Below are 14,646 nucleotides of genomic sequence, written 5' to 3' on the forward strand. Positions count from 1 at the left end.
TTTGTTATCATGTAACATAATCTGGCAACATCCTCCAAACATCCTCTGATGGTTGAATCGTTTTGTCTTCGTTCACTTTTCACCACAAAGGAACATTGTTTGAAACGACACCTCAAAGGAACATTATTTGAAATGATAAAAATCCTTAGAACATTTTTTGAACTTTAGATTAAAATGTTTTCCTTAAAACATTATTGGAACTTGAAGGTAACGTTAGTCAGTGCTGGCTGAAGTCTGACCTGGATGATATGAGAGAACTAGATGGTTGATAATGTGGCAGCTGATCAGAAATCAGTATTTTGACTTCAATCTATTCAGTTCCTTATAAACTAACAGTTAAAGCTAAATTCTCCTGCACAGGAAGCAGTGATTTGAGGGGAAAAACAATCACAATGCTGAACTTAAAGATGGTCATGACTTTCTTTACGTACTGAAATAAAACTTCAACAAAACTTGGCTGCATTGTTACAAGATCACATTAGGTTTGTGCATTTGGTTTGAACAAGATAAGATTTAGATAAGATTAATCCCACAGTGGGGAAGTGTGCAGTTACAGCAGCAAAAGTGATATGTGTTGGAAACATCAGTAGAAAATATAAATATCAAGAAATGTGCAGGAGTACGGTTGGAATTCTTCCATATGTGGAGTTTCAGATGTTGCATAGATTCCACTGGATGTGGAAAATAATGATGTTGTGCTCGTCTGTATGATGAAAAACAGCAGATTGTGGATGACCTGTGTTGTCTCTAGTGTCTGTTTAGGTCCCTGCCTACCTGACTTCACCTGCAGCAGTCATCATGGGCCGAACGCCACACAGAGGTAAACCCGCTATCCTGCTTCTCCCGATTCTCAGATGTACTAATAGGCAATTTGATCACAAATCAAACACGTCGCAAAGAAAAAAAGATCAAAATCCTCACTCGTGTTGCCCTCAACTTAATTAGATGTTTTTTTGGTGTTTGAGACTCATTTTCTCAGAACTGTTCCAGCGCGTATTTCACCACCTTCATTCTAACAGTGATTGTAGTCTGTGTATCAGAAGCCGCTGAATTCTGATGAGCGGTTCAATCGCCGTTTTGATTTCAGATCAAAAAGAGGAGAAGAAGGAGAGACGAAGCAGCATCACAGCGGGCTCTGCCCTCGACAAATCCAACGGTTGGCTATTCACATCTCTGCCTTGTCGCTCTTCATTGTTGATCCTTTCATTAACAGTATAAAGCCTTTTGAATTAGTAGCTTTTTTAGAATTCAGTCACTTTCGTGTCGCTACTTGCAGTGATCAAACACCTATTTTGGCTTCTCAGGTTAAGAAAAGAGTTCAGAAGGTTTTTTGCAAGTTGATGATGAACATTTCCACTCATTGTTTACTCAGATCATCCTCTTTTGTGCAGACATTTATTGCTGTATGTCTCCTCAGCTGTGCATAAACAAGCACAAAATGGGCAAATGTTCTTTCTATTTAGGTGCACTCTCTTGTACAACCAAGCAGATTAATTTTCATTTACTAAAATAAGCTGATAATTAAGTGGTTTTTTTTTTCAATTTTTTTCAAGTCTGTAATTATAATGTGTTGTTTTTAGCGCTTGTTTATGTTTGTCACTTTACAGTTTTTTCTCTCACACTTTCCAACAATAGATCTGTGTCTACGTAATCGGCACTTCACTTCTTTTATCTTTGTTTGCTAGAACCCTTCAGCTGGGAAGAATATCTGAGAGAAACGTCCTCCATTGCAGCGTCACCGACCTGCTTCAAACAGGTATCTAATCATTAAGAGGCCTTTTGTTTGGATTGTTTCCTCTAATGATTTTTTTTGTACTTGTAGTATTAATAAATATGATCCATCCTGGGGCTGCAAGATGGAACAGTGGATAGCACTGTTGCCTCACAGCAAGAAGGTTGCTAGTTCGTGTCCCGGTGGGGGCACCGGAATCTTTCGGCGTGGAGTTTGCATGTTCTTCCCGTGCAGCGTGGGTTCTCTCGGCGTTCTCTGACTTCTTCCCACAAGTCCAAAAACATGCTGAGGTTAATTGGTGATTTTAAAATTGTCGTAGGTGTGAATGTGAGTGTGCTTGGTTGTCTGTCTCTAAGTGTAGCCCTGCGATAGACTGGCGACCTGTCCAGGGTGTCGCCTGCCTTCGCCCTAAGTCAGCTGGGATAGGCTCCAGCCCCCCCGCGACCCCAGTGAGGACTAAGCGGCATATAGATAATGGATGGATGGATGGATGGATGATCCATCCTGCCATAGCTAATGTTTTGTTTTTGAAATAGATGTTGCTTTGTTTAAAGGACGACTGATCTTCTCTGTTTTTCTTAGTTTTAGACCGACACCCTTACAAATTTTGTCTGTCTATAGTTTATTTCTCTTTACCAAGGAGCTCTATTTCTTTTCCAAAAACTTCAAACAAATAAATACAAATCTTGAGCCTCACTATTTCACTGAGTAGGTACAAACATTTAGTTTAAATTAATGACTGAAAATGATCCCAAGCAAATAAGATTTGCTGCTGGTTACTCCTGTTAGTTCCTAGCTTTTTTTTTTTTTTTTTAGAATTTGTTTATTCTAAAAGTTCATATTTATGACGCCTTTTTCAAAATGTGTTGTCTTCAAAGAGAACAAATAGGCTGAAAATGAGACTCAGAAAGTTTTTTTTCTTGTCTTTTTCAGAAATGAAGACTTTTCTTGCATTTGCTGTAATTTTGAGCTTTCAGTCTGGGAAATATTCTAACATTTGACATCATATGAGCCCCTCGCAACAATAGAAATGACTGAAGGTTTCTTTGTGTCCCCCTGCAGTCCAGAGTTCCTCCCTCCAATGACTTCAAAGCAGGGATGAAACTTGAGGCGCGGGACCCTCGCAACTCCAACTCGGTGTGCATTGCCACGGTGATGGGCATGATGGGAACCCGTCTGCGCCTGCGTCTGGACGGCAGCGACAACACCAATGACTTCTGGCGGCTGGTCGACTCATCGGACATCCAGCCAATAGGAACCTGCGAGAGGAACGGAGACATGCTGCAGCCACCCCTTGGTGAGAGGATTTAAACTGCTACAGGCAACACTGTTATTTATGCATTTTCATGTTTGTGTTTTCAGTCTGGTGCTTGTTTGTGAATTGATACATGAAGTGTGTCAGAAAAGTTCCAGGACTGGTGTCACAAAAGATATATTTCAAACCCAAACTACAAGTTTTCCCCTTCGAAGTAATCCCCCTGGAGTCTGACGTACTTCCCCAGCCTTCTCTGCCACACCGCCATGCACTCCTGGAAGGAATCTTCCGGGATCCTCCACAGCTCCATCATCACAGCCATCTTGATGTCGTTCATGTCTTCAAAACGGGTCCCCTTGATGACCCCCTTGAGCTTGGGGAAGAGGAAAAAAATCACACAGAGCCAGATGGGGTGAGTAGGGAGGTTGTTCCAGCACGGCGATGTTCTTCTCAGCCAGGAACTGTCGGATGCTCAGAGCGTCGTGAGCAGGCGCGTTGTCATGATGAAGCTGCCACGACTTGTCCTGCTGAAACCCTCGCCTCTTCTCGCACACTGAACGAAGCAAACGCTGCAGGATCTCTTTGTAGACGTGCTGGTTGATGAAGGGGAAAACTCGTAGTAATGTGAAATATATCTTTTGTGACACCACTCCTGGAACTTTTCACACCTCGTAGTTGAGAAATTATAGTTTTTACAAAATGGCAAATACCTTGCAAAATACATTACACATTTACACAATGAAATATAATGACTCTAATAGTTCTCTGATACAGGAGTTTTCATTTGAATTGCCTCATTAGACTTTTCCTACTGACTGTGTAGGCTTGTTTAAACTGTGCCTGATTGACACTTTGTTGACTCTCCTGCTAATTTAGTCGAACCACAGGCCTTCTTCACAGCAGACATTTGGACTTGTAATAGCATGAGGATCACTACAACATTAACGCTGTTATAGTCCATCGTCTCAGTACAGCTTTATCCACATGTACACAAACATAATTTTAATCATTCACAACATGCGTTTTAGCCTTTCGTCCACACCGAAATGCACTTTTAGGTCACTGAACATTAACCTTTTTAAAATCTCTTTTCATGGTGAAGACTTTCAGAGGCTGTGTAGACAGAGAGACGCAGTGACTTTTGGAAACAAAAACCTCACCTCAGTTAACAGCTTTGAGCCTCTTCGCATCCTCTTTTCTACGTCCTCCTGCTTGTGACATGGAAATCCGTCTTGTTATGGCATCTTGAAGGATGTCTCACTACCGAAAATGCATATTGAGGAGAGAGGATGCACAGATGTAGCCTCGATGAATCCGATGAGTCGTTTTCGCACCTGTAACATAATATACAAACCATGTTGGGAGCAGGACTGTATAAATGTCTTATCTCTATGTGTATATCATCATAATTTCTTTCACTTTTTATTTGTGTGACACTCCTACATGTGTCATGCCTCCTATACTTCACAACATGTATTTTAGTGTTGGTATGATATTGTACATTCGGCTTACAAATGAATCTAAATATATACTCTAAGTTGTTATTAACATTGCTCTGCTCATCTGACAGAGATCAGAAAATACAGCAGTAGGCTTTAAAAAAACAATGCACAGATGACGTAGCCGCACCGTGCGTAGGATTTAATTGACGTTGCTGTGAAATGGCAGCTCTGAATCAGGATATCTCATTTTGTTAGCTGTTAACTCTTTGCCTCGACTCCTCTCTCCTCATGTCTCCTCCACCTGCGGGAGTGACCGAGATGCAAGGAAAGGAATAGAGGCTGCTCAGACAGAGAAATGAGAAAGGAGGACAGTCACCGATGTCTGCTTCCTGATTGGCTTTCAGCAGTCGCTGCCTTCCCTTCTCTGATTTGTCACGCCCCTGTCACATGACTCCACAACCAGGCAACCCACCCTCTTCTGTTTTCTGTTTACACCAGCACACCAAGGACCACTGTATGAGAACAGCCATGTGTCCCGCATTTCCAGGCTGTTCGTATGTACAGGGATGATTTCTGAAACGATTCTAAATTGCTCATCTGGATGGAAATAATTTTGCTTTAAAACACTGTTTTTAAATAATTAAAAAAAAAACAACATATTAATAGCTTCAGTCACAACAGGGTGGCAATACCAGAACCCTGAAACTGAAGCAGCTAAATAGACTTCAGCCATCACTATTTCCTGGCATGTTTATGTTGTGGTGTGTCCACGTGTCTTCTGTTGGAAAAAGACAGTTTTAGGGACATCAAGTCATTTCTGACAAGACAGTGTCTCAGTTTAAACCTCAACAGAGACTTCACCAGCAAGATACTCAACAAATACCCAACAAATCATCATATTTTTTAACACTGATGCAAGAATCCTATAGAAATCCAGGATTAACTAAAAGAAGTCCTGCTCACTGATTTGCAGCATTGCCCTCTTATACGCCCACAGGTATAAAAGGAATTAACGCCTCCGTGTAAACAGTATAATTTTGACCTTGTACACAGGTTTCAGGATGAATGCATCCTCATGGCCCATGTTCCTCCTGCGGACACTCAGTGGTGCAGAGATGGCCCCCGCTTCTGCTTTTAAAAAGGTAATGACAGCTGAATGAAAAAAAAAAAAAAAAGAATTCACAGTTTCACAAAAATGAGTGAGAGCAAAGCCACATTTAGAGCAGATCCTTTCTGAGACACACAAAGTCTGCAATGTAATTATCGTTTTGCAGTCAAGGTTTTCAAATTCATTAGTTTATTCTTTCATACAACCTTTATTTACACTTCAAGAGTTTGTTTAGTCGAGGCACGCTATTTCAATGACACTGAGTCAAATTACAAAAGCAACTAGAAACAAAAAGAAAAATAAGCAACAAACAGGTATAAATGATGGATTCATTTTCAAAACTCACCATTTATAAGTAGCAATAGATAAAGTTAGTTGGAGTTCAGGGATAAGTATTGATAAAATTTCAAAAGTGGGTTGAAAAATGTTTTCAGATATAGAAAAGTTGTATTTTTTGTGTGTGGTTATTATTATTGCAGTTACCAGTCCAGACACAAGGGGGAGCCACTCAGAAATCACAGCTCATTCTGATGTTCAGTGCTAAGAGATGACATATGTTGTGAATCGGCGCTATATAAATAAAATTTAAATACTTGTTTGGACAAAATATCAGTAGATATCTTCAGTGTTTATTACAGCAAAAAGGGAAGGAAGTGTTTCAACAGATGCAGAAAAATATGTTGTTATAGTTCTTGTTTTATTTCTTCTTTCTTTTTTTAGTAGTATAAAGTATGTGTGTAACTATGTCATTCTTTCAACACTGATTTTTTTCCTCCCATAGTTAAAGTTCACTATGATAAAGAGGAGATTTTCTCTTCTGCATGTTATTTTCTTCTGCATGAAAGCAGAAAAGCTGTGAATGTCTGTTGGTTTGATTTACATATAAACATGTGTGTTTAGGAACCAGCCAGCCCTGCAAAAAACTACTTCCAGCCTGGTATGAAGCTGGAGGCGGTGGACAGGAAGAACCCCTACTTGATTTGTCCGGCCACAGTGGGGGAGGTCAGAGGTCAGGAGATCTTCGTCATGTTTGACGGCTGGCGAGGCGCCTTCGACTACTGGTGCCCGTTCGACTCCAGAGACATCTTCCCCGTTGGCTGGTGCACCCTGACGAAACACAGCTTACAGCCACCCGGAAACTTCTGTAAGTGCAGCTTCAGTTTATGTTCTGTCTCGCTACGCATTTTGTGGAACAGGAAGTCTGTTTATATCAGATACCAACTTATGGAAGAAGTGATTCTCATGTTTTGGGCAGTTTAGCAAAAGATGATCGACCTTGTCCTCACTCAGGAGGTTTTCATATTGATAACATTATAATGCAGTTTAGATCACCATCTGTTTGCATTCAAATCAAGACAGTTTCACGCTTATGGGTTCATGTCACACTTTCATGTGTTAAGTGAAATGAATTAACCCTTTATGGGGCAATTGGCCATATTTGGTAACGTCCTTGGACGTTCAATATGTCCACCCTGTGCCTCTCCTTGAGGTTGAAGAACCACTTTGCACTTTGATTTAGTTTTTATGTGAGTGCCAATATCACTACCTTACGAAAAATGTCACTAAACAAATGTTCCAGGCACCTTATAAACGCTTTGTTTCTGGTTTGCATTGAACTCCACTTTGATTTATTTTTTGAGATTAGTGTCACTAATACCACTACCCCAAGAAAAATGTTACTAAATGAACTTGTCAAGCACTTTATAAATACTTTGTTGCTGGTTGTGTAAGTATCATTACCTCAAACTAAAAAGCTTCTACATTTTTTTTTTTTTGCAGTTTGTTACCTTTTCTTTTATTTATTATAAATTCCATTTTTCTAACCGTTGATAGGCAAGTTACCATATATGGCAACTTTACTAGTCTTGATTTGCAAAATTTTTTTTATAAATCACAAAAGTAAAAATATCTTGAAGTATCCTTCAATAACATGCCAGGGTTGAAATTTTCATTTTCCAAGTATTTCAAGGAGTGCTCTATAAAGGGTTAAGGATAAAATTAGTTGAACTGATTATTCATATGATGCTGTGATGGGTGTGTGTGAGGGTTTGACTGAGGTTTGTGTCAATATTCTTTAACCCTCTAAAGCCCAAAACCTGCAGCAGTTTGAAAAGTTATGTATTTAAAAAGTCACCAAAACAACACTATTTATCAAAACCACGAAATGCAGTACCATAGACAAAATCAAGCAAATTCAAGCTTACAATTATGATATTTTATTAAAACTCTTTATGTGTCTTATTCAAAAATGTGCTAAATTTGTACAAAAACAATGCTGTAAAAAACCCTATTAATTCTGCACTCCTCAGCACAAATGTGAAGCCATAGGTTGACTCCAGCGCATTAGTTGCGTGACAGAAATTCCAGGACCGCTGGGCCGAACTGGGCCAAACTGGGCCGCATTGCAGGCAGTGTTTGCACAAAGCAGATATGAGACAAGTATGGAAATAAATTACAAGTATTAAATATATCTATACTGTGTTAATGTGTGTCACCATTTTTTTCCATATTGGTATAAAAAATTAGTAGTGAAAACATTTTTAGCATTTTCTAAAATTAATATTACCGTAAGCGATAATACTGTAATTACCGCACTTGGAGAAATGTAAAAAAATATTAATTCCGTGTTTTCAATTTCAACTCGTTATACTGCAAAAACAAACTCTCTGTACTCTCTGCTTTTTCCATAGAGGTGCAGGATTTTATATTGCACTGAAAAACGAACACACAGTGAGTAAAAGAAAGAAAAGTGAAGAAAGTGCTTGGAGTTGAGAGGGTTAAGATGCAGAATATGACTGTATTATCTTTGAAATTACTGTTATGTTGTCATTTCAATAGTCCTGAAATGTTAAAGTATAATAATTGTGGTCGTAGTACTCTGAATTCCTTTGGTTCTTGCAGTTGTTAGACAGGCGTGGTTGTACCGGTGATATTTAAAGGACAGTATGAACTTTGACCACTAGAGAGCAGCAGAGAGTCAACATTTAGCCCACGTCAGCTAAATCATTAAAGGCAAATTGTGGTAGGAGCCAGACAGCAGAGGAGTGGAGCCGACTTTGTGAATGAAACAAGGAATGAATGAGAAGCAAAACAAAACATCCTGGCTGCTCGCTGCTCTCATCTCTCTTCAATCAGCCTTCATACTGAATGTTGTGCTTCTGCTCTAATGGAAGGACTAAAGCTGTTTTACAAACAAAGAGGCCTTGTTCAGGACATCTTCAAACCAGAGTGTCTTGTGTCTCCAGATAAAATTTGCTCTTAACATCAGAACATGTCTGAAACAGTTTTGTCAGATTAGTTTCATATTCTATTCAACTTTTCTGCTCACAATTTATTTATTTGTTTCCTAAAAAGGAAATTATTTCTAAAAGATAGCAGTCTTTACATTGCAAACTTAAACCTGCTTCATTCACTTGGATATGCATAAATATGAATAGGTTCATAGGATGCTAGTAGGATGTTAACTGTGTTTTTTAAGCCATTTAATTTGTTGTGGTGTAAAACAAATACTATGGAATTTATTAGATGCTCCCTGAGGTTTGGATCAGTCATGGATAGATTTGCATTTTCTGCTTAATCAGGAGATTTATCCCTTCATAGATTTGTTGTTTAATCTTTACATTTCTGGAAAGTAGATAACAGTGATCACTCTCCAAAACCACAACTTGACAACTTCAAATTATGACTTGTTTTTGTCAGACCAACAGTCCCAACCACAAACATATTTAGTTCACAGTGATGTCAAATAATGCAAAAAATAAAAATAAAGTAAATCCTCACATTCGAGATTATAAAACCAGCAAGTGCTATGTAGCTGACATGTTGAACAAAACTGCAGCGCTGCCTTGTAATGCAGGTCTGTGTGGTTGATATGTTAACCACAGCAGCGTGATGAGCAAAATGGAGAGCTAATTATTAATAGAAGCTGTTATGTTGTTTAACCAAAGATTATTAACTCTGGTGAAAGAAGCATTCAGATCATTTACTTCAGTAAAAGAACTGCTGTGTGACGAAATTCAGTTACAGTCCATTTTTTAAAAATTCTACTTTCATAAATATAAATACATATTATCATAAAGATGTAAAACAAACAAACAAACTGAACATAAATAAACTGAAATGAGCATTTTTTTAAATCAGAAGGTTGTTGAGGTGAAGCTAATTTTATTTGTTTTATATACTTTTGTTGTTAGCAGTGCATTATATTTGATAATCCAGAATTAATCCTGGAAATAGGAAGTAGCGTAAAGTGAAAATACACAAATAAAGATCTAAGTGATTCTAATAAAATGATATGTCATCATGTGTGCTTTCAATTCCCAATGCAGTGATGCTTCTTTTATTTTTTTAACAGTGTAACTACTCACTTAGAATTCAATAGTAATTGTTTTTCAGTTGATTCTGTTTTAAGTCATTAAACAATTATTTAAAATATTTGTTCAGTGCATACTGAGCAGTAAAACGAGGAGATACAGAGTTAAATAAATTTAGTTCAAGCAGAATCATTTGCCTCTCAGGCGCTTGATTATGTTTCTTCTGTTGTTCAAGCAGTTTGAAAAGGAAGAAAAAAATTAGGAATATGAAAGTCTTTTTGGGAATATTAAGGCGTGAATTGCATTTGTTCCTTTCGGTTTGTGTATTTTTTTCCTCCCTGTTTTGTGTTGAGTTGGCTGGCTTTGTTGGCGAGGTTGTGACCCGCAGCTCTGACCTCCGTACAGAGTCGGCAGAGTTCCCCAAAGACTCCACGAATCCGCTTGAACAGATTCCACTTTCTGATCTTTTTATCATATATTAGTGCTGCTTTCCATGACTACAGGCTGTTTTTTTTGTTTGTTTTGTTTGTTTTTTTTTATTGTGTGGTAGTTCAGGCTGCTCTCGACTCTGTTTGCCCTTTTAAAGATGTGACAAAACCATAATCATAATAATCGTAGATTTTTTCATGCAAATATAAGTTTAGTGACGTTGAGCCAGAAACAGGACATCTGAGGTTAAAATCCTCTGAGACGTCTTGTGTTTGTACATCATTTAAAATAATCGAGAGCTCCCTCACACCTTTATAGAGGCGTCCTGTCTGTTTCATTTTGCATCAAAATGAGTTTTAATTCTGAAGAAATTCAGTTCAATACGATATAATTAAACAGAATAATAATTGTGTGTTTCATTGAAATGTCAGATTTCTAAATAGGGGTAGAGGACGAGTATCAGCAAAGATGGCACAATTGATTTAAGATCTTTAGATTTTTTTGGACACTATTCCTGTCAGACTAACAATTTATCCTCAATTAAATTAATTTAATAAACACACAGTTGCGTAAATAATAATTTACATGAACATTTAGGACACTCAAACTTTAAACCCTTTTTTCAAAAGCAAGATGGATTGCTGATTTTTTTTTCACATTTAAATTATCCTCTAAGTACCAAAACTAATTATGTGCAGAAAATGTCTGCTTTGCTATTTTTAACCACACTTTACTATTAAACTTGACTTTACTATTTTATATAAAACAGTTCTTCTTGGACCAAATCTAGGAGCTTGTTTATTTCTTTTAATAATCTTTATTCGATAAAGACCCTGTAAGGCTGTAAACCTCTTTTGCAAACAAAACCAGTCCAATGTAGTGGCATCAAAACAACCCAAAACACAAGCTGCTGCTGTTATCATAGATGACACTGATGAAGCTGTAACTTTCCAGTTCAGCCCTTTTTCACACAGCTTCTTCATTAGCATGCTTTCATTTCTTATTTTGCCAAACTAAACGTTATTTGATTGAAACATTATTTGCAGGAGCTTCTTCTGCCTTCGCCTTTTCAGTCCAATGTGACAAGAAACTTAGATATCAACTGTTTGAATAGTTAAATCTACTTAAAAATGCTTCTCTAACTGTTTGTAACGGTTCTCAAACATGCAGGTTTCTTTGAGGCCTCTTGTGATAGACAAACATTATACTGATGTACTTTTAATTTTTTTTGCATCCCCTGAACATCTCCTAAATAAAACCTTCCTCGTCTGCAGAAACAAGATATTATTAAGCTGTGAAGGCTGTACTGAAGTATTAATTACCAATCAGTGTGTAATTATACGGTAATTACGCTCAGCAGCTACGCGAGTGTGTCGCCATGTGATTTGCTCTGATGCTGAAGCTTAATGCTCAAGCTTCAGCTGTTTAGTTTCTGTGGCAGGTATTTAGACGTTTGCCATCCATCAAACTCACTTTGACGAATGGCTCCGGAGTGAGTCTGTTGATCTCTGAAATTCTGATAAAGTTTAGCAGGTGTAATAAATATCAATCATCCCCCGTGTTTTCTGCTACATCTCATCAGCTCCCATCTCGCAATTTCCTCCCCTTTTACCTTGTTGTCGGTGTTCACTGGTCAGGAAGCATGAGGCTTTGAAACAACCCAGACCTGCAACCCTGATTAATGGAAGGTGTGTGTGTGTGTGTGTGTGTGTGTGTGTGTGTGTGTCTTGTTTGTTTGGGTTTTTTCTCCACATAGCTGATGGATGACAGCAGTTACATGTCTGTCAGAGCGTGTTCTCACAGTGAAGTTTACAGCCTCCTTCCAGTGTTTATGTGTCAATAGACCAGGAAGACTTAAGACGTAGATCAATACGAGAGAAGCTGACATTCTTATATCTGCTTCTCAGCTTACCGTGTCAGCTTTATAATGTGAATACCATCTTAATTTAACAGTTTTGCACTTTTCTTTAGTAAATGGAAGTTAACTGTATTCATCCAGCTGTGCAATTTGCTGTGGTGAAAACAAGAACTATGGAGTTTATTAGTCTCAGTCACAGATAGATTTGCATTCCCGTCTGTTTTCTGCTTAATCTAAAGATTTCTTTCATTAAAACGTTTGTTGTTTAATGTTTGAAATTTTGGAAAGTAGTTGATCACGCTCCTCAAACCACAGCATCCTAATGTTGTTACTTGTTTTTGTCTGACCAACAGTCCAAAACCCAAAGATATTTAATTTACAATGACATCACATGATGTAAAAAAATTAAATAAAAATGTCACTTTTGAGGTAAAAAGAAAAACAGCAACTCTTTCATTTTGTTTGACAAATGGCTTAAAAGCTGATCATGAAAGCTCCTTTCTGTAAAATAATGAACTGAAATGTTTTTTTCTGGCATCATACAATCGTCCTCCAATTTCTTTGTACCCTCCCTTTAAAGAAGGAAAAACCCAGCTGTCACTAAAATAAGTTGAAATTGACAAAAGTAATAATACAATTTTTTAAAAAATGAAAATCATGACATTGCTTTTAAGTTGTGGTTCAACAGAAATATAAAACAAAAACAAAAACAAGCGTGATGGACCTGTCTTTACATGGCATTCCTGTATCTGCTTACTGCGTCAGATTAATTCTGTCTCAGCAGTCCTAATTTTGCTCGTCTTACAGTTCAACTGAAATCACTCTGTGTGCGTTGATGTCATGGTGGAGTAATGAGTAGATTCGGAAGAAATAATGTTCTCATCGACATCCAAGTTCTAATTACGATTAAGGAGCTGTGATTTTTCAGAGACGTCCAATTTGTCTGAAATCCTAACAAACTTGATGACCCAGCATCAGCCAAAGACCCATCTTCAGCGTAATTAGAGGCAAATTTAAAATGGAATGGAAATGATGGTGTTTCATTTTCAGTGTACATTTATATTTAGTTATTCATCTCATTGCCAGCTCTGTAATCACACAACTGTCTTGATTAGGTGAAGACTTCCAAGTTGTTATCATGTGAATGTTTCCATTCTTCATCCCATAAGACTATAACTATATACCTGCTGACAAGTCGCACCAAAATAAAAAAACAGCATCAATTCTTGGCTGATATTTTGTGCCTGTAACAGTGCAGTAAACCAGTGAAAGTGTACAGCAGTAACGACATCAGTCAGTTGTTTGATTTGGAAACTATCTGACCGATGAGGAGCACTGAGGCCTTCCTTCTTTAAAGCAAAACCCATCTACAGATCTGAAGTGCGCTGAAATTCTGGACGCTTTTCCACTTAAATGTCTCAAAATTCTTCCATAAAACAACAATTTTCTACTGAAATAATTGGAGAGGTTTGACACTGTTGCTCAACCAAACAAGCCTTTGATTAACTCAGGATTTCTACCAAGTCTTCGGTTGAGTTAGACCTCAGATATGAATCCAGCTCCAGGTCTTGCGGAAAGATTCACCCTTTGTGTGTGAGCGCAGACTGAAGAAAGTAGAACAATGTAAATCATCAGCTCCCATGTTTGCATGTGAGTAATTGAATAAGTAGGGCTCGGCTGAGGTGTTAATGAGCTGATAATTAGCTGCGCGCGTGTGAAAAGAAAGTGAGAGACTCTGTAATTACTACTATGTTTAAAATTTCTAATTAGCTTTCATCAAAATTGTCCTGTTGCGACCCCGCTACATATTTTTGAAAGAGGAAGATGCCAAGATAGGGTGTAATTATTTTCCCTTTTGTACAGTAAGCGTTCGTCATCATGCAGATTTTTTGTTGTTATTGTTTTTTTTTTTGGTGTGATGCATCTTTGTGTTAGTTTGTTGGTAGAAATGCAGAATGGTGCTTTCTGAATAATGCATGAAGGACGGAGCGCGTCTGTGTGTTAGCAGACGCTGGTGGCCGTCTTTGTTCGTTTAAGGCAAAAAAAAAATGCTGCTTTTTGTCACCTTATATTCTGTACGCTGAAATGACCTCATAGATGTGCGTTTTAATATCCTAAATATGTTATATTACACTTACACTGCACAGAAAACACCTGGTTTTACAAAGATATGATAAGATCTAAAAAAAACAAAACAAAAATCATGTATGTAAATTTATTTCTGTCTTTTGTTGTAACTTTAGCTCTTTTGGTCTCTCGTAGACTAAACAAATCAAATTCTCTGTGGGGATTCTCACAAGAATAGACTTGAAAACACACTACAAATGTGAGAATAGGATCAAATAATTATATATCTCATTAAGAAACATCATGTTGTGCGAAGTGATATCAAAGAGTTATTTTTTTTTCCCCATCTTGAATCTGCCACACTCCGGTTTGTCTTTTTTAGAAGCAGATTAAGACGTCTTTGAGGGGGCTCTCGCTCCACATTGTTCCAGAGCCGGGGTGA

At 37.8% G+C, this 14,646-nt stretch overlaps 1 protein-coding gene across 3 annotated transcripts in view; it reads left to right on the forward strand.

Moving 5' to 3' along the window:
- The window catches only part of LOC103360762 (Scm polycomb group protein like 2), a 33,676-nt gene that overhangs the window by 4,502 nt on the left and 14,528 nt on the right, over nt 1-14,646 (forward strand). Inside the window, exons 2-7 of one of the 3 annotated variants that reach the window (XM_008286659.1) lie at nt 752-820; nt 1,088-1,156; nt 1,686-1,756; nt 2,795-3,029; nt 5,483-5,571; nt 6,438-6,681. In XM_008286659.1, coding sequence (XP_008284881.1) covers nt 799-820; nt 1,088-1,156; nt 1,686-1,756; nt 2,795-3,029; nt 5,483-5,571; nt 6,438-6,681 — 730 coding nt within the window. In that variant the 5' untranslated portion in view covers nt 752-798. Of the gene's footprint in view, nt 1-751; nt 821-909; nt 1,157-1,685; nt 1,757-2,794; nt 3,030-4,451; nt 4,893-5,482; nt 5,572-6,437; nt 6,682-14,646 lie in introns of those variants that run through there. The other 2 variants (XM_008286658.1, XM_008286660.1) reach the window with 2 other exon arrangements.

The sequence above is a fragment of the Stegastes partitus genome, unplaced genomic scaffold (assembly GCF_000690725.1).
Source record: "Stegastes partitus isolate 25-593 unplaced genomic scaffold, Stegastes_partitus-1.0.2 Scaffold462, whole genome shotgun sequence".
Taxonomy (NCBI): Eukaryota; Metazoa; Chordata; class Actinopteri; family Pomacentridae; genus Stegastes; species Stegastes partitus.